General features: G+C 41.8%; 2 protein-coding genes across 2 annotated transcripts; both read left to right on the plus strand.

Moving 5' to 3' along the window:
* Positions 1-3,923: 3,923 nt before the first annotated feature.
* On the plus strand, positions 3,924-12,556 carry chmp1a (charged multivesicular body protein 1A). Its single transcript, XM_079163349.1, has 7 exons — positions 3,924-4,039; positions 4,945-4,964; positions 5,059-5,136; positions 7,282-7,428; positions 7,560-7,688; positions 7,826-8,019; positions 11,228-12,556. The coding sequence occupies exons 1-7, from the start codon at positions 4,033-4,035 to the stop codon at positions 11,247-11,249; spliced, it is 597 nt and encodes a 198-aa protein (XP_079019475.1). The 5' UTR covers positions 3,924-4,032; the 3' UTR covers positions 11,250-12,556.
* A 4,776-nt stretch (positions 12,557-17,332) lies between these two features.
* On the plus strand, positions 17,333-19,773 carry slc10a3 (solute carrier family 10 member 3). Its single transcript, XM_079163603.1, has one exon. The coding sequence runs from the start codon at positions 17,761-17,763 to the stop codon at positions 19,174-19,176; it is 1,416 nt and encodes a 471-aa protein (XP_079019729.1). The 5' UTR covers positions 17,333-17,760; the 3' UTR covers positions 19,177-19,773.
* The last annotated feature ends 1,164 nt before the right edge of the window (positions 19,774-20,937 follow it).

Below are 20,937 nucleotides of genomic sequence, written 5' to 3' on the forward strand. Positions count from 1 at the left end.
TTTTACAGTCCTCACATGTCCACATGCACTGCGCTCACATTGTGCCCAGTCTACACTACGGCACATTCTAGAGTGTGCATTTAAGTATGTGCTATCTGAGGCCACTGCTTTTTTAGTCCCTCCCTCCCAATTCTCCGTCACCGGCTCGGTCGGGGTGACGGCGTTAATCCTGTGCGGTTGCTCACAGCAGTGGGTGCAGAGAGACACTGCAGTTTAATTAAAGGCAAATGAGGAGAAGTAAACTCTTGTTTTATTGTGAAAAGAAATACTGTATAATACTGTATTCACATTTGATGACCTCTGGACTAAAATAGAAAAATGTATGCAAAAAGATTTAAACTGAATTATAATATTTCTACTTTGTTTTACCGTTTCAAAAGCAAGGAGAAACTCAGATTACAACACACACTTCATGGTCTGCTCAGGTAGACATTACTCCACAATATCTGTATTTAGCTACTAGCAGTCTGCTGCTATATTAATGCTCTGAATCCTGTATATTGCACCTTTCATGCATTTCTTTACATGTATTTGCATCAGGGCTGTGTATATTTACCAGAGGCCTTTATTGAGTACTTCTACATTTCTTTACAATAACAACTTATCTTCTTGCTGATATTTCAAATTTGAATGATTTGAACAGGTGTGGTATGTCACGTTGTAGATGCATTATGGGTATTTAACAGCGTGGTCCTCGCTAACTTTAAATAACAATAAAGATCCCTCTAACAGGAGTTACTTAATGTTCAGATCTATTTGTTTAATTAATTGTTTTGCTGTCTCTTTTGTTTATTGTGTCTATTTTTATATTTAATGTATCTATTTGTTAGATGCATTTTTATTCTATTTATGCATTTGTTAGATTTGTTCTGGAGCTCGGCATCTAAGATTTTCACTATGCGTATGTATGAATGTAATGTGACAATAAATCCCAATTTGATTACACATGTTCAATACTGATCATTATATCAGTATTGCATAAAAAAACTATCATCATCTTTGTTGATAATTCATTATTTTTAGTGTTTTTGGACATTTTACAACTGCAATTGGCAGAGTATCCAAGACCTGCTACAGGATTAAACCTTGAGCTGATTGGTACAAATTCATATATGATATACTTTCATAATTGTTTACATAATCTAGATGCATAAAACATTCTTTTTAAACATACAGTTGTTACATATGACTAAATATAATACAATTGGCCAGGTCAAAATGTATGAGTATTCTTATATAATTATAATTTTACCCATGTGCTTAATTTCCTTATATATTCTAATGTGTGGTTATAAAATGACCAAATGTGTCCAGTTTCTCGAACACTTAACTTGCATTTACAAGTTACACTTTATTTTGTCAAATACAGGATACACCTGAACTCATTTGGCTTGAATGGTATAATAATACTGCATCACAGAGCTCTTAATACTTTACTGCAATAGAAATCCTGTAGTTTTTGTTGTGCGTAATGAACAGTTTATTACTAAAACAAAAAAATGTAAATGCTTTCGCTGACACTTTGATGTGGAGAAGACAAATGTTCGTAGAAACGTGAAACACTCGAGAACAATAACGTTTCATTTCTGCTCATTTATTCCGTGTGTTGTGGGCGATAGCATGTCTGTGAGGGGTCGTTCGCCCAATGCCGCAGGTACTCAAAATCATCTTCGAACTCGTCTTCCTCATTCTTGTCTTTGGCGGGAAGAAAAAACAAAAGACATGGTAGATGGTCAAATAAGCATATACTGTGACGGCCCCTGTCTCTAATCACTGCAATTATGCTTTTGTCCCTTTGTCCCTAGAGCGCAGATTACCTAATGCAGAGCACCTGGTCCAGGAACAGGGATGGCATAAAGCCCTGCTCTAGCTTTGCTCGGGGCAGGTCTTCTCTCCGGCGTACGTGGAGTGATCCCAGCCCGGTGCTGCCGGTTATAGTGGTTTCCTTTGTATTCGCTGACAACACTCACACTTCATCACACACGCATCCACGCTGACATTACTGATGTTACTGACTGACACACTTCATGAAGTTGACTATTTCTTTATTTAGTTAAATAAACACTTTACGTTAACCGCCTGTTGTCTTTGCCGTATTTGTCATAGCCTATGAGCCGGGTTGTGACAATACATTCTTTAATTATGCCCAAGAAAGTGTTTTCTAAGGTGACCCTGACCTTTGACCACCGAAATCTATGATGACTGTTTGTCAGATATTTCATTTTATTAGTCAAAAGTTGTTTTGTCCATGAACAGTTTCACAATTTATTTGTTTTCAGAAAATGTAACTTCACCATATTATCAAGGGCTACTCACATCTATGCTTTTCCTCTGATGATGTCTTGCATTTGTTATGTAAGCTAACGTTTCACTGAATGGTAATCATATGCATCATAGCTGTGATGCATCATAGCTGTGATGAATACATGCTAATTTACTAATTTACTAATTTACTAAGTGCTAATAAACTTACGTTAGCCTATAATGGTCTGGGTTGGCTTATGTATTAGCTTAATAGCTAATGCTACATTGTCGGCTAATACTGATGTTAGCTAACGCTACCGAGTAGTAGTAGATAAATTATATATTGTGTAAATATTAATTAATATTTCTCAATAGAAAAAGTAAAGAAAAGCTAGTTAAATATACTTGAAACACCTAATTGATTTTTACTGGGGTTTTGTAATTGGATGCAAATGTGGCCTGAGTAAAGATTACTATCAAAGGCTAAGTATATTTTATGTAGAAATATTAGGAAGAAATATTCAAGTAAAGTTACTTGAATAATTTGGATAAAAAACAATTCTTACTAGTAAGTAAACTTAACTTGAGAATTCCTGAGTACAAATTACTCAGGAATTGTTACCTAGCTTTTTTCAAGTAAATGTCACTTATTTTTTTCAGTGTAGGCTAATTTTAAGTTATGCTTTAATGTTTATTAAAGAATCATACAAAGCCAATGTCAACAACACATTTTAAAATATCTATGCAGTTTTTCTTGACAAGCAGAGGCTCCTGGTCAATCTTTTTCTTCTGGAATTCTTTCTTCTTCATCAGCAGCTCCTCTTGTCTACAGGACATCTTCTCCACCTTTTCTCCTCCACGAGACAGCTTGACAAACAGAGACATACCTGACAGCTGGCTATGGCAAACACAAAAAATCACAGCTTAGTGTCAGGGTCCCGGCCAGCACATGCACTGAATAAAAAAAGGCGGTTTGTCACTAAGCTGCCTGTAACCTGGAGACCATGGCGGGCTATAAACAGCATTATATTAATACAGCTAGTACGAGACATAATTCATATCAGTATTATGAACTTTCAAACATAGACAAAACAATATACTTTTGTGAATATATATTTAAAGATAGCAATATTTGCTGATAATTTTTTTTTGAATGTATGGAGGCTGTTTGCTAGTGTTGAAAGGTATTCAGTTTAAGCAATATTTGACAATAGGTGGAGGTATTGCATTTGAAGCGGGATGTTGGCCTAACAAATGAGGAAAGAGGCTATAAGAAGCGTCATGTTTATAATATGGAATAAGACCTTCTTATATACAGTCTATGAATCAGACAAGCATAAGTTAATAGGGAAAGTCTCTACTGTTTTTAATATAGAGGACTATGACCTGATGTAGACGGAGGAATTATTAATTAAGATCAATATATTAGGGGTGAAATGTCTATTGATCATCAGCGTCTCAGGTATGTCTCATCTGTAGGTGGATCATGCTAGGACTTTTTCATTTGAAGATCAACTCAGGTTCAAGAATTGTGAAGAGCTATTCAGGAAAGGTTTTTTCCACACTCCACGCTACTTGATGGCGGTAATGCACCACTTCGTTGCTTGCCAACTGCCAAAAAACATCAAGGAGAAGAAGAAGAACGAAGACGAGAGAAATTCAAATCACGTGACTACTCTAGGACCAGGAAGTCGGATCCACCGCCTTATCAAAACAAACCAAAAGGAGACTGTTGGGAAGCCGGAAAATATTTTTCCTGTGATCCCCTGGAATCGTATTCGTCTCGCCATGGAGGGTATGTGGTGTTTAAACCGCTGAACGGTCCATTTTGATAGGCGTTGTCTCTGTGTTTAGCTATACCACCAATCTAATGACAGATAGCTAACATTAGCTTGTTAGCTTGGGTGGCTGGTTAGCTAGGTTAGCTGTCAGACCTGTTATGATTAGAAGGTTATTTGTATCATTGTCTAACTGTAGTTGCCAACCTGACTATTATTTGGCCTTTGGTTTGATTTAACATCTTATCTTAACGATGACTATCAGTGAATCATTTCCTAACAAATGACTGTAGCATTAGGAATGTCACACTCCTTTTCAAATTTGATTAGTGTAGCTTCGACAAACGTAGACACTCCTAGACACTTCTTTAGGTTTGTATAAAATCAGTAAGACTTAAAACTGAAATATACAGTAGCTTATTGAATCCTGGTGAGAAGATTGTATTTAATATACATTGTTGTATTTGTTGTAACAATATAAAAATAACATATTTGCAGTGAATAATGTTTTATCGTTTTCCCATTATTGGATAACTTTATATGACTTTTTCCTGTACTGTTTGTATTTTGTGACGGGATTTCCCCCTTAATGATTTATTGTACAACAATTTTGAGGGTTTTAGGCTGTGTAAATCTAGCAGATTTTGGACAATATTTGTTGTCATAATTGTTGTATTTTTTCAAGTGAAAATGTGCCCACCTTAAATTCTATTTATTTTGTATAATCTGTACACGTACGACATCCTCTGTCGCGGGACCCTCACATCGGTTCTTAAAGCAAAGAAAACTGTTACCATCAATCTCAGAGATTGAAAAGCTAATGTTTTAGTAATGTAAGAGTTAGCATATTGCTACGTATAAGACAATCCTTTGTGACAGTCAACATTATATACAGCGCATAACTCTCTCACTGTCCCCACAGACACACTCTTCCAGCTAAAGGTATGTATCTGTGAGAAGGTTTAATCCATATCAAACTTGTTACAACTTGCTATTATTTACTCATTTCCTGTACTTCTTTCTCTGGGGTTCACAGTTCACCTCCAAGCAGCTCGAGAGACTGTCCAAGAAGGCAGAGAAGGAGTCTGGGAAGGAGCAAGCCAAGGTCAAGAAGGTGAGCCGACTGGTCTGAGCTTAAGGCCACCGGGGCATCGTTGGGCTGAAGGGTTGACATGCGTGTCGTACGAATGCTGTGATCACAGAGTCCTACAATGTTTGATGCCGTCTATGGAAGCCCTCTGTTGCATGTCACACTCCTATCTCTCTCCCATCAACTTTTTCTGTCTTCATCTGAAAGGCAAAAAGTTCTTTTTTACTATATTTTGAATACTTTGAAACTAACGATAATATTTATTGATATATTTAGTTGTGTTTTCACCTTGTCTGATAACTTTTTCCTGCCATGGAGCTCCATGATTAGAAATCTTTTTTGTTGTTTGATCAGTAGATTATTTCTTCTTCTGGTCAAACGACAGCAGGGAGTTCCACTCATCAGTCAGCAGAGGGCAGTACAACTCTAGCATTGGCGTAGAGTGGCCTCCTTGTTTTGTGAAACTGATGCGTCACTGTTGTTATTATTGTCATGAACGGCTAATTGTTTAAACGGTAAATATTTCAGTCAGTAGGCATCGCTGTCCCTGTTTTAATGCACGTCAGATATTTCTTCACTCCACTTCTCATGTCCCGTCGAACACCCTCACATGCATGTGAAGCTGCTGTTGTTGGTTTTTATTATTTTTGAAAGTATTATGATTTTACTAACTTTATTAGCGATCCACTTTTCAAGTGTCAATCCTCACAGTAGAACCATTATGAAAAACGCCCTGTTATCAGGCAGCACAAGCTACAACACGGAGAGCGAAAACCTGATCAGTGAGTTTTTTAGATGCTTGGTTTTGGTTGATAAACTGTTTTAAATATGCATATGGTACACATACTAAACCCACAATGATAACAGCTTCACAAATACAAAGACTTGCCTGCTTTTCTCTATTTGATATCTTTACTTTTGTGTTACCTGGTTCTGTAGCATGTCTCCTTTTGGTCCACTACAGTACATCATCAGTCACTCGCATTAATATTGCACACCTCCACCAACACACCCAATGTTTGCCCACAACTTGTGCAGGAGAGTAGAACACAAGGACACAAGTCAATGTCTGCAGACCAGACGGCAGCCACCGGGTCTCAAAGGTGAAGCCAATGCCGAAGACGGCGAAGGTGGCATCACTTTAACTTCTTATACACGGTCTATAATTTCACATGGCATACGGTATATACCAACTGCAAGTGAATAAAATACAAATAGATTCCAAAGCAGCTTTTCTTTACTTGTGCAAGAAAACTATAAAAAAATAAAGAATATATATACTGTGTATGAATATGTAGTTGACTCTGTCCCTATAACATTAATTGTTTATGTTCTAACTAGACATGGGACGATATGAAAAAATCTCATGTCAGGATTGGCCACAAAAATTGCGATTCACTATATTATCCCTGTAATGATCAAAATATGCAAAAGAAATGACACTTAAACATACCGGAATTTGAAGAAACAGGACGTACATCCTTTCTTGGTGAAAAACAACTTATCTTAAATAGGATCATCATAAATCATAAGGTCCCCCTTATAGAGAAATATACATTTGAAATTTTAATTTAAAGGAGAAATATATTTTTGAAAAATCCCAACGTTGTGTTAGTCTGCTCTGTCTTACATGATAATTCCTGTATTTAAAAAAAATCAGGATCTATTTTTTTCTTCTACGTGATAGCGAGCTGGAACAGGTTTTTCATGTGAGTAAATTCACGATTATCCCAATTAAGAAAATGAATTAAAGCCCGGTTTCACCCTCCCAACCATCCACAGGTATATAGTGTCGTGTTTAGTTGTGAGCAGGACCAAACAAGTTTCTAAGTGGAATACTTTTAGCAGTTTAGATAAATCATTTGAAGACGTCACTGTGGGATCTGGTAATATTTAATGAGTGTTTGTCATCATCCTGTGACATACAAGAGACTTGGTAAAAGTCAGAATGAATCCTAACATACCTCCATAATGAAAACCCTCTTCAGGTGCAGCCTTTGTTGATGCCATTTATAAAAAGCTTCTTTACAATGTTGACACTAAAGATCACACAACTGTGATGCTGTGCATCAACATGTTTACACAATGAGGATTTTACTAAATGAGGTATACCAGCTGAATTGCGACCACAGTTTTTCAAAGTTGACAGATTCTTTGTCTCATCGCCAGGCTTTGCAGCAGAAAAACGTGGAATGTGCCAGAGTGTATGCGGAGAACGCCATCCGGAAGAAAAATGAATCCCTCAATTGGCTGCGAATGGCGTCTCGAGTGGACGCGGTGGCCTCCAAAGTCCAGACCGCCGTCACTATGAAGGGGGTAAGTTGCTGCGTTCGTTCCGCTCTACCGATGCAGGATTATAAAGCTATTTTCATATTACCACGTCATTTTCTGTCTTTCCAGAATGACACAAACGCGTCGTAAAGGCTTTTTCTTCTTTTTCCCCTCAGGTGACCAAAAACATGGCCCAGGTGACCAAATCTCTGGACAAAGCTCTGGGCTCCATGGATCTCCAGAAGGTCTCTGCGGTCATGGACAAGTTTGAAACTCAAGTCCAGAACCTCGACGTCCACACCTCAGTGAGTGGCTGCAGATGATGTGCATTTGGTCTTGTACATGTATTTGAATGCTTTTAGAAAAACCCATTCCTGCACTCCCTTGAGTTTTCTTTTCTCCTACTCCCAACTCCATCCATCCCTGTCCCACCCTACACCAGGTGATGGAGGATTCCATGAGCTCCGCGATGACACTGACCACGCCCCAGGAGCAGGTGGACGACTTGATCCACCAGATAGCAGAGGAGAGCGGCCTGGAGGTGATGGACCAGCTCAGCCAGCTGCCCGCCGGAGCCACCTCGGTGGGAGCGGAGAGCTCGCGGAGCCAGGAGAGGGAGGACCTGCTGTCTCGACGGTAAGGACTGGCGCCTGTGCTCGGTACAGGACAACGTTAGAGGCAACATCTGTGTTGCCGGCTCATTTGTCCTTAAAGATATACAATGCAGGACTTTCCTAGAAAACAATGTATAGACAAAGGTAATCCCTCTCAATCATCCCTTATGACCCACTTCAAATGTGTGGCAGGGCTTTCTTACTATTTTGTTGCGTTCAGGATAGAGCTGCAACAAGTAATCGGTTAGTTGTCAACTATTAAGTTAGTGGCCAATGATTTTGGTTGTTGGTTGATTGATCGGTTTGATTAATTTTGAAAAAAACATTAATCCATAATGAAAAAAAACATTCGTTGTGGCCAGGATGCAAGTGAAGCCAGTGCTGAAGTGCCTTAAACTTGCATTCTCTCTAATGTCCACCAGGGGGCGACTCCTCTGGTTGTATAGAAGTCTATGAGAAAATGACTCTACTTCTCTCTTGATTTATTACCTCAGTAAACATTGTAAACATGAGTTTATGGTCTCAATCTCTAGTTTCAAGTCTTCTTCAATACAGCATGATGTTCATTTAGTAAATGATGGTCCATTTAGAGTCAGACAGACCATAAACCAGAGTATGCTTTAGGGCGGGGCTCCTTGGGATTGACAGGTTGCTGCCAAAGCCGTATATGGTGTCTCAACGTCACTCCTCCGCAGTCCAAATATGGTCACTTCTGTTCACTGGTTGCAAAAAAACAAGATGGACATGGCCAAAATCCAAGATGTTAATAGCCAAAATGCCAAACTCAAGGCTTCAAAATGGCAGTCCACAAACCAATGTTTGACGTCAAGACGAATACGTCCACATCTTATCCAAGTGGAAGCAACAAATATGGGCAGCACAGCGCCGAAAAAACGCAGTTATAGCTACTCATAACGCCACGTGGACAAAAGCTCCTTCCACAACGCGAGTAGATCTGGGGTCGGCTTTCGCTGCCGTGTGTGCTGCTGCCCGCGGTACAGGGGCTTGCGCTTCTGGTGTCGTTGAGTCAGGGGGAGGGGCCAACTTTGATTGTTGTGTTTACAAACATTAAGTGTCAAATTCCTGCATAGTGTGCCTTTTAAAGCAAGACACTGAATCTTCTCCTGGTCAACACTTTTAACTCTCTGGTGCCGGTCTAAGAAGAATCACATGAACTGGCAGTTAGAATAGAGCATGAGATCAGGAAAGATTAGATTACACAGCAAGCTACCACCCCCACACTCAGAACACTGTTGCAAGAAACAATATGTTCAACTCAGATGGAGAAACTAGTCAAATGAACTGAGGTTAGACAGCGGTTTCTCATGTACAGTCAAAATGGGCTATGGCGCTTCCATAACACGTCTTCTTGAAATACACATTTAGCTGTTTATTTTTGCGTCTGTAGTTTTCTCCTAAATTCACCACAAGTTACCATTAGATAATGCAATATTAGCATGTTCAAACATAACATTTAAAAAAACTTGGAATACAAAAAGTAATAGTCTTAATGTAAGCAATAAACTGGTGAAGTTTCATGGTGATACTAATAATAATGATAGTAGCAGTGGGTGTCAGCAGCGCCATGGCCGCAGGCAAGACCAGGGTCCAGGTAGAATCATAAATATAATATAAGACCATGACCGATTCTTTAGTTGGATTATCCAAACAGTTAGTTGAACAAGCCTGAAAGAGGAAGCCTCTGCTGATGATGCCTCCGACCACCAGAGTCTACGACAAACGGTCCATGAGTTTGGTCGTGTACGGGAACCCATTTAGAAGTTCTGTGCCTTTTTGCTACAGGCCACTCCCACTGCCACACCCTCTTTTTGCCAATTGGCATGAACTCAAAAACACACCTCATCACACACACTTGACCTCCGTGTAAAGCTTCAGCCTACTCGTCCTAATGGTTTTCAAAGATTGTACTTTTTGACTGTCATTGAAACTATAGATTCATGGGTTAGTTGGGAAAGTCGATGATCAAGTCAAACATCCCTTCGTTCTTTTTACTGTTTTATTGTAAATGTAATATGTTATGGTTGAGGAAGATGTCACTGTGGGCTCTGGGATATTGTGTTGACCATTTTCTATACTAAGTGATGAATCATAAATGGTCAACAGATTGATTGATTGATAAAGAAAATAATAGTTGTTAGTTTTATTTTTGACTACCCAAGAAGAGCTGCTCAAAACAATTACACTGATGTTGATGTCAGTGAAGTTCTTTGTGGTCTGCTGTTGTGGTGGTCTTTCCGTATAATCACAAGTTATTTCCAGGAAACATAATTAGGACACGACACAGCTACCAGCTTTCACATGCCAACCTGTCAGATGCTCATTAGGCTGCGTTGTTGTTATCTCCTTATTGACAGGCTTCTGGCAGCTGTCCTCGCTTCATGCTGAAGCAGGCGGACAGCTTGAAGCTTTGAAGGCAGAGTTGATCGGGGGTTTTGAAGTGGGGTTGTGGTTTTTCCCTGTTATCATTTTTTTTACGTGTTTTTGGTTGGATGCCTTGAAATACTGTCTGTGTTTAACACAAGCTGAAGAGACTTTAAACGTTTTGGTCTACGAGATAAAATAAGTGTTGAATTTAGAAGCTTTTAGTGTCTTAAAAAAGTGTCTAAATGAGACGACTAAATGTCATCTTAGTGGTGTGGTGACGTGAGGTCATGTGACCGTGATGTAGTTCCTTTATAGTCTAACATTAGCTTTTCACTGCTGACGATTGTATTCAAGCTTCAGAAATCCTAAAGTGGCGTTCATTTGTGAAGATTATCTGCTTGAACAAAATAAGAACCATTAACGAGTTTATTTTCTACAACAATCCAAAAAGAAATGGAAAAAAGACAATCCCATTATCTTTTTGTGGAGGGAACCAGCGCGAAGCTAACTTCCTGGTTGGCAACCAACTAGAGCTTTATTCAGATCCAAGTATACATGATGTCATTTAGTTTTTGAGATAGATTTTCATTTGATTTAATGACATCTGGAGGGAAAATAGAGATGAGCAGTGTGATGCCGTCCTTGTAGCATCTTTAGGTGAATATAATGGTGCTATGTTCGTGCCCCATGTATCTCGGTCATAGTTCATGACGCTGAAGGTTAGGGAAATGTCACTTTTTTACATTAATTTATTATTATTATTTATTTATTTATAGCTTGTATCTCATTTCACTGTAGCTCCAAACAATTCATCTCTCCCATGTTTTTTTCTACCACGGTTCCAGGTTGGCCGCTTTGCGGAACTGAAGGCTCCTCCAGGAAGAGGCGACGGCGGCGCTCACGGCCGCGTGGAAGCAGCCGAGTATAAAGACGCCGACGGGAGCTGTGCGTGAACGTTTCTGTCGAACTGTTCCTATCAGGAGGACTTAATGAGCCTATCGATTACCACCCCCTCACTCTATAAATACACTCCCACACACAACGGCTAGAAATACCACCTGAGAAGGCATCTATTCCTGTTTCCATCTCCCCCTGGAATTCCCCATTAGATTTCATTTGACCCTTCACTTGCCCTTTTTTCTCCCTCTTTCTCCACTTCCTCCTCCTCCTGTGGCTACACTCACCACTTCTCAAATCAGACCATGTACAAAAAAACCAGACAACACATTTTACAAACTGTATAGCTTATGATGATGAAAAAGAAGAAGCTTTGAAAAGCAGTTATAGCGATCATATCCACATTTCTGGCCTCTGATGGTTTAAATGGGCGATTCTGTTGGTGAGAAGGGAGACGTGTACATTTAACAGGAATGAAATATCAGCTTTTGCACTTTGGTGTTTTAAAAGTTCAAAATAGACAGCTTGGTAACACTAACAAACAAAGTCTCCCTCCTTTTTCAACAACCGCTTCATTATGATGTATACGACAAAGGAAAATCTTCAAACCTCTGGTTAACGAATGATTTGTGTGTTCTACTTTCTTTTTATTCATCTTTGTTGTTCTCATAACTGTATTCAGACTTTTTGTTGTTTTTGCTTTGAATGCCTTATATTGGATGCAGGTGCTTATAGGTGCCCCCCCCTCCGCCAGTGCCTAAAGGACAGTAGTTTAGAAAGAGAACAGCAGCTCTCCCAAACTCAACAGACGTCGGTCAGAAAAAAATGATTCTTCCGTTCCAATGTTTTGGTCTTGGCCAACTTCACTTCGACACTGACTAGAAGCTTCTGTCTAAAAAAAATACAGTAATCATCCTCTCCTATATCAGTCCCAAACACTTTTGAATTAATAGCAGGGATGTACATGCTGGATAAAAAAAAAAGAGTTTGACAAGAATCGATTGCTCCTCCTACTTTGCCTTGTAAGCCACCATCTTGTTTCTTTGAGATCATAGCTCTGTATTGAGATGTTCCTGTTGAAGTGATTTCCCTGCTTTGGATGCTTCCCTCTTTGAGCGTTAAATGTCAACGTCAGTGACGGAGCATGCAGTTCCAAGGCCAAGACCTCAGCCTACGACACAGGGAGGGTTTATTTTAAAAGTTCAGCAGACTTTGCATCACTTTTTCTTTTCTTTTTTATATATATATCTTGTGAAAAATAAAATCTCGTCCTCTGACGCAGTCTTTCATTTGACTTCTGTGGTACAGGTGTTGAGCAGGCAGCTGTGCATTTACAGCAGTGTGTGTCAGGTCAGATATCAAGCAACAGTAGATAGCAACAAAAGCTTAAAGACAAAGCTCATGAAGTCCAACTTCCTCATGTCACACCTCCCGGTCTGCTGTAGGTCAGAATCCTTGATGAAAATTCTGCTGCAAAATTGAATTACATTTTTACTATATGGACATCTTAAAATCCGAGTTGGGCTTATATGATGTCACATGCTTTAAGTTGGGTTAACTTTATTACAATAAAGGTTGTCTGGTTGGATGGTCTGGTAGGACAGAGCTACACGCATTCAGGCCCCGTCAGAAGGAACTGATCACCTCTGGTCAATATTCCCAACACTTACTTATTTATGACCAAATACCTGCCAAGCTCCCGTCAGCCCCAGCTTTACTTCAACAGCCCATTTCTAACAACAAACACAAAACAAACAGAAACAGTTTTACATTACTGTAGTGAATTTTTTAATTTGCATCAGGAGGAATGTAAACAGCAGCACCAACAACAATTCTCTGGGCAATAGGGCCCACATCTTCACATTAGAAAGTCAACATCATGGAAACATTGTCCATCAACTTTGACTGTGTTTGAGCACCAAGCATCATGATGTGAACACAGAGTCGTCCTCCTCTGGTCCTGAGAGTCCTGCTTTCTGTGCTGTTGTTCACCTGTCAAGTTCAGCTTGATCCTGGACCACGATGGATCCAGGTCTCTGTGAAGATGTGGGCTCAACAGTCACCGACCTCCCGCTGCTTTCATTCATCTTATTTTTCTGCAACAGAACATTGGCCAGCCAGCAGCATGCTGGAAAGTGGAGTAGCCTCGGGTCCTAGCTGGGTTAGCTTAGCTTCTATCTTGGCTCTCCTCCCTGGGGCAGATCGGTATCGTTTGGACCAGCAGGTCTGGCTGGTTGGTTGGCCGTGGAGCGGTGATCATTTTAAGGGCAGCTGCACTTAATCCACATGCTTCCTTTTCAGATGTTGATGAATGTATTCCTTCATATGCCATTAGTGATAAACACGGAAAAAATAAAATAAAGACAAAAATGCAGAGAAATTCATGTGAGCTACCAGCCGCAGCATGTACATGCGCCGCCGCTGCCATATTAACTCTTGGATTTAGAATATTAAAATGGAGATTAAAGTATATTAAAGTATTTAGTACTTCATCATCAAAATCAATGTGTGGCATGAGAAGAAGGCTTTATAATGGCCCATTGTTTCATAATCTGCCCCCTGAGCACAGCCATGAAAAATGCTCCAGCACCTCTCCACCATAGTTGTCTAGCCTCTTTTTGTTCTTCTTGTTGTGTGTCTCTTTATTTTTGTTCCACACTTCTGTGTTTTTGTGTCTCTTAGTGGTCATTTTGTGTCTCTTAGTAGTTGTTTTGTATTTCTTTGTGGTCCTTTTGATTCTCTTCCTGGTTGGTTAATGTCTCTTTGAATGACATTTTGTAGGTGAAGGGCAGGGGAGCCCCCTGACACTCTGGGCCTGTTCAGTTATCCATCCATGGGCAACACTTACAGAAAGTAAACAGTTAAAATGAGTTGGCAATTCAAAAATGCTTACAGTGGGTTTAAATTCAATGTGAAGCAACATGTTTGCATTCATATGTTCCTCTCACCCCCTCTAAAATGAGTTTTGTTCAGACACGCCTTCAGCAGATTCACTGGGAGACTTTGGCCTCCTGTCCTCAGTATTTATAAAATCCTGGCTTTGGTCCTGTTTGTGACATATTGCCAGGCCATCTAGCCTGTGTGGATAACCTTGCATGGGCCGGTGCTAAATTGGCATTTCAGGACAGGGCTCTTTCGGATTAGTCATCACGGCTGCTCTCAACTCATTTGCAACACGACGCAAGGCCAATCAAAACCACTGCCCCGAGTTTGGCTCATGAATATTTACACAGATGCAGTGTGTTCGCACACAAAAGGCAAATACAGGAAGCTGTGTTCTCCGGGTAAACAGAATCCTGTAATTTCTCACCAAGGCCATTACTGGGAAAAGTGTCAAGATGAGCGGGGTGGAATGTAACTGAGAGGCTTTTTGCATTTCTCTTCACTTTTTTCTCTCCTGCTCTGTTCGTGAAATAAGTCATGAGGTAAATTATCATTCGGTGGGTAAATAATTAGACAGCCCTGGGAGGGGAGCAGTACATAATGGCCTGGCGGCCTCCCTAACAACTGGCTGTCGCTCTGTGAAATGGCAAAGAAGGGGACCTGTGCGATCGTCCCAGCAGGTTGCCTTGGCGTGCGCTGAGTGTTTCCACTGTGTGGACTCCCCCGCCTTGTCTTTTTTTCTGGAAGCCTCGACTTAGCCGCATTGACAGAAGGAGGGCGTACAACTCATGACAACACAATAGACGGTGAACAAGACCGTACCGGGACTGACATTAACACAGTTAATATCCTGGGTAAGCCCAGGTGGCATTTGCACTGGAAAATATCGACCCAGTGACCTCACTGACCCCCTGGGAAGAATACCGGAGGGTTATGAATTGAAAATGGCTTTTTAAATATGTGAGTGACTCCCAGCAGGAGCACAGTTGCTATAAAAAGGGATCCTCTGCAGGGTTATGCTGACGGAATGGAGTTCCCCTTCAATGTCTCGTCCACGAGATGAGCGGCAGGGTTTCCCCGGTTGTGTCTGCTGTTTGTGTATGACAAATAAGCAACAGCCTACTTTGTAACTGGAAACTGCTCAGTGAGTGTGACTGTGTTGAGTGTCTGCCGTGAGCTCAATCAATGGGTGTCACAAGATGCTACAGGGATCAAAGGTCAGGGGACTGAAACTGACAGGGAAAGTCTGGATTAAGAGGGCAATAGGGAGGAGCAACAGGCCTGCAGTTTCAATGTTTGTAAAAGACAATAAGACAGAGAATGTGAAAGTGAGAGACGAGCTGGAAGCGGTGTCAACTAGGGATGGACCCTGCCAAACTTTAAATCAACACAGATACTTAGCTACTTTCATTGGAAACGAGTTAGCAACACTACGGCTGGGTTTTTAGGTTGGATGATATTTAAATCTAGCAAACTCTTGCCAGATTCTGATTTTTAGAAAAAGAAAAAAAATGATTACAGTCAAAGGCAAATCACATGACACATGGCGGCCATTAAAAACAAATTACAAGAGCAAAAGAGTGCAATCAAACACAAATATAATTAGTATATTCACATAAATACTTTTTGCACGAGTTCCCTCATTTCGAAGTCCATGTTATTTTTAATAGGCTTTTGGTTAGATGTCTGAAATAAGGTCTGTGGTTAACACAAGCTGAAGAGATTTTAACGATTTGTTCTATGATATAAAATATGTCACGTGAATTTTTAAGTTTTCAAGTCTCTTACAAAATGCGGTTGCTACCAAGTGACTAAATGAGACAATAAACGTCCTCACACTGACTAGTTCGCTCTCACAGCCTTGTTGTGTTTCATACTCGCGCTCATGTGACCGTGGTGTAGTTCGTTTATAGCCTGATGTGATATATATATATATATATATATATATATGTATATATATATATATAATTTAATTATGAATATTATTTAAAAGGAATCGATTCGAAATGAGTAACTTGTGAGTATTGAACTATCAATACCATACATCCTTGTGTCGTTCATGACTCTTAACAAGCTTTATTATCTGCTTAACTATCACTTATTCATTATGTTTTTTCATTTCTAAGGATTCCACCATTTCACTTTGGTCAGGAAATTAAGTGCGTGTGTATGTGTGTGATGGGTAATCCCTGGTTTACCCCCCCCCCCCCCCCTACAAATCACGGTGTTCCCTCTCCCATGTGACCGCCCCTGCGCATTGGCTGAGGGACGGGGAGAGTCGACGCTTTTGGGCCGCTCCTATTGGATTAATAAACGTTTACGTCAAGGTAGCCAGGGTTACCCAGACAGAGACAGGAAGTAGTGGGGTTTTTCATTAAGCAATTAAAACGTATACGATTTGTCATTTAGTAAGTAATAATTGGAGAAACAATACCAGGCAAGAAAACATTGATTATGACACCAGTCTATGTTTAGTCGAAAAACATGTTACAAACCCGTATGAATAGCATACGCTTGAGCGGCTGCAAACAATTGCCATAAATCAAGTTGTGTTGAATTGATAAAGCAGGAGCCATTTTAAGGCCCTTATTGTGTTAGTTGATGATAGACTAGCACAAACCAGTTGATACACAAGACTGGAGCTTTTGGGTCGCCTGGAGGACCATGTATGCCATACTATTCAATACAAGAGAATGATGTAAATGGATTTTTTTTGCTCAGTTCTCTCAATACAAATGTAATACAAAGTTGATACAATTATGAGAATTACGAAACCCCTCTTCAATAACGACTCCACAATCACCGCCCTCTGTAACACCTGTTGACTCTAAATTCCCATAAAGTCCAATGCAACCAGCGGGCTACCAACTCCGGCAAATTTTTGTTAATTTGTGGTAAATTGAATGAACACAGCTCTTTATTTAGGAGTTTTCACCACGTGAGCACAATATAAAAACAAGCTCAAAATATAATTTGTAATCCAGGACCTTGGTGGTGTAAATTACCAATGAAATTTGCAATCAATTAAATTAACATATAACAAACATATATTACACGCTTTGTTGCGTCCAACCAATGTTGCTCGAAGATAAAGTGATTTATTTTGGAATTTCCAGACCGGAAGTGAGACTTTTACTCACGCTAGCTTGAACTAAATCTGAACAGCGAGCAAACGGCAGCCGAGCTACGATGTTCTCCGTTATCACAAACCGGGGAGACAATAAAAACGGAGGACTAGGCGAGGCTTCGGTTCACCGAGACGGATACCTTCGCATCGAGTAAACAAAAAGGGGAAGTTGCGAGAGAGACCTGTGCGAGCGTGTGTTCCTGTGTGCCGGAGGGGGCTGCTGCCGTAGAGCTGTAAGCTTGGACAGGACGGGGCGGGGTGATGTTTAGGTTCCGGTATAAAGGCAGCAAGAAAATGGGAACCAGACGAGATGTGGAGCCGGCTGCCGACGCTGTTGTTTTATACCGGAGACTAGAATGAGAAGTGTACCGTCCTGGTGTAACAGGGCGGCGGTGTAACCGTCTGAGGAGGCCGCTCGCGGGGGAGAAGCGTGTCTCTGTGGCGCCCCTCCGCCCTCTGTCCGTCAATAAGATGAGGACGCTATTTACATTCTGTTGTCTCTTCCTTATTACCGGCGGAGCGGACCGGGCGTGGGCCACCGGAAACCTAACCGTCGACAGCAGCAACGATACTAACCTGACGGCCGACAGCGGCAGCAGGTATATCACTATCGGGGACGGGTCGTCACAGGAATTCGAGTTTCCTGAAAACACCAACGGCGTGATTGTAATCGCCAGCCAGTACCGGAGCGCCGCGGCGAGCAGGAAGGGCCGCCAGAGCTGGAAGCAGACGGTGACGGTCCGCTCCCTGGACCCGGAGGTCCTTTCCATACTCAATGTGACGGATAGTGGCCACGCAGCGACGGCCAAGAGCTACGTTATCAGCATTCGTTCCGGGTTCCCAGGCCGTGCTCAGCTGCAGATCCAGCTGCTGGACCTGGACCAGGATTCGGTGCCGGTTCTGATCGAAGAGAGAACGGATTACTCCATCAGAGTGGCGCCCGGTAACGATGACCCGGCCACTCGGCTGGTCCAGTCCGGCGGCCTGTCTCATTTCTCTGAGAACCCCGTGCTGTTTGCCCTGCTGCCCCTCATCTTCGTCAACAAGTGTGCGTTTGGGTGCAAGGTGGAGGTGGAGGTGCTGCGGGGCCTACTGAGGAGCCCGGTGCCGCTGCTCCTGGGGGTGCTGGGTCAGTTCCTGGTGATGCCACTGTATGCCTACTGCGTTTCCCGGCTGGCCTCGCTGCCCAAAGCGCTCTCCCTGGGCCTGGTCATCACCTGCTCGGCCCCGGGCGGGGGAGGCGGATACCTGTACAGCCTGCTGCTCGGAGGAGATGTCACCCTGGCCATCTCCATGACCCTGGTCTCCACGGTGGTGGCGGCGGCGGCCATGCCCCTATCGTCGGCCCTGTACGGCCGGCTCCTGGGCGTGCACGCTGCCCTGCACGTGCCGTTCGTGAAGATCCTCGGCACCCTCCTGTTCATCGCCATCCCCATCTCGCTGGGCATGCTGGTCAAGCTGCGCCTGCCCGCCCTCACGCGCGTCCTGCTGGCGCTCATACGGCCCTTTAGCTTCGCGCTCATCGTCGGCGGTATCTTCATGGCCTACCAGATGGGCGCGTCCATTCTAGCCAACGTCAGGCCCCAAATTGTGGCGGTCGGGGTCACGGTGCCTTTGCTGGGGCTGGTGGTCGGCGCCATCCTGGCCAAACTGGCGGGCCTCGCCCCGTCGCTGAGGAAGACGGTCAGCATCGAGGTGGGCGTCCAGAACAGCCTGCTGGCGCTCGCTGTCATGCAGCTGTCCTTCCGCCGGGCGGAGGCCGACTTCGCATCCCAGGCGCCCTTCATCGTGGCCCTCAGCAGCACCTCGGAGATGCTGCTCATAGTCCTGGGCTACTTTGCCCAGCGGAGGTTGTGTGGGTCCGCCATCCCCAGGAGTGACGCCTGATTGTAGCCGCTGTCTTTTTTTTTTTTTTTCTTTGTTCAGAACTTTTTGAAGAATGAACTCTTTCCAACCTGTGGACATTTGGTGTCCCCGCAGTCTTGTCCTCGAGACACGCGTCAACCACCAGTCCAGTCATCACCAGTGTGGTGCACCAGACGGCGAATGGACTTTTTTTGTGTTTTGTCGTTGTTTTCGTATTTTTCATGAAAACCAAAGGCCTTTTACCCCTCTTGAGACCCCCCTTTTGTGTTTATTTTACAGTATGTACTTTTTAAAATCAGATTATACTGTGAGGTACTCAGTGTAAATATTCCTAAAAAGAGACATGCCTATAAAAGAAAAGATATTTTTGTACCAGATTACCTTTTGTAATCAAAAAGCAAAGATCGATTTGCATCATGTTTACAAGAGGTCCATGTGTCTTAGCCTGGTTGGGGGGGAGAGATGTTTTTGGGGTTAAGTGGAATCATTTGGGGGTAATCAAACAGGAACATGATGATGTTCTGAAAGTATTTGCCACTGATTGTGTCTCCTGGATCTGCGAATCCATGTACTTGAATATTAGCGAGGAGAAGTGAAGAAAAAGTAAATAAAAACATTGTTAAAGCAGGCTTCGGTGTGTGTGTGCGTGCGTGCGTGCGTGCGTGTGTGCGTGCGTGCTCAGAAACGCCCCTAACAAGTCAGTGTTAATATAGACCAAGCTAACAGGCTGTATGTAGCACGAAGAGTGAGACCAGAATACCATCCTGTGACGGTTTAGTCTCCTTTCAGCACACAGACAACGGAACAGTTGTTTTGTGTATTTAAAGAACAGCTTCACGGTATGTGTTGAAATTCCGATTTTTGGATTTAAAAAAAGGAAAAAGACAAAAAAACAGTAGCAACACGCACAGGAGAAACTTAACCTTCCACTGAAACTGGAATGAAACACAAACATACACTATCAAGTGGAATCAAATGTTGTACTTGTTTTCCATTCAGGCTACATGTGTATTATTGTGACTGGGTCTGACAAAAGGTGGCGTAATCAACAAATCCAACATGGCTACACTTACTGGATGACTTTTTAAAGGGCCAGTACACACAAACAAACAAAAGAAATTCAGCGGTAGGAATAATTCTCAGGTTCTAATTTATTACTTGAGTATTTTAAATTAATGATACTTTTACTCCACTAATTGAAAACATACTTTTTACTGCATTACATTTGTCTGACAGCTAAAGTTACTTTGCAGATATACATTTTATAAAGCTTTACTGAAGTAGATGGCCTTGGTCTGTAGTAAATTACTATTATAATCGTAAATATAATTGTTTCTATCATCTCCAACTTCAACCTTTAAATGTTGCTTATTATTAATGTCTTGAATGCAAGACTTACTCGTCAGAGTATTTTTTCAATGGAGGTGAATGGAATTGAGTTTGTGCAGCTTGAAGTATAAAACGGTGGAGCTCAACACTAAAATGTATTTACATAACCCAGTGAACACATTAACAGTTTTTTCCAAGGGACTATTTGTTTGGTACAAAGTGCTTTGAGTTGTGTGTTAACAGTGTGTTCTGTAGGGTACCAAGAATATTGTTTCCGGTAAAGACATATTGCTGTAGAGGGTTTTGCAAATTTAGATTTTACTGCTTCAAGCACCACAAACCACCTTTGTGCGGCCGGTGGCAGATATCTGGCAAATGAAACCAAAACTGTGAGCCTAAATACTGAGGTAAGATATGAAAAAGATTGGTGAAGAGATCGAGGGACAAATGAAA

Source organism: Pholis gunnellus (assembly GCF_910591455.1).
Source record: "Pholis gunnellus genome assembly, chromosome: 7".
Taxonomy (NCBI): domain Eukaryota; kingdom Metazoa; phylum Chordata; class Actinopteri; order Perciformes; family Pholidae; genus Pholis; species Pholis gunnellus.

Coding starts and splice junctions, on each gene's coding strand:
- chmp1a (XM_079163349.1), top strand. Junction 4,965..5,058: donor ACACACTCTTCCAGCTAAAG/GTATGTATCTGT, acceptor TGGGGTTCACAG/TTCACCTCCAAGCAGCTCGA. Junction 7,429..7,559: donor CCGCCGTCACTATGAAGGGG/GTAAGTTGCTGC, acceptor TTTTCCCCTCAG/GTGACCAAAAACATGGCCCA.
- slc10a3 (XM_079163603.1), top strand. CDS start 17,761: ATGAGGACGCTATTTACATTCTGTTGTCTCTTCCTTATTACCGGCGGA.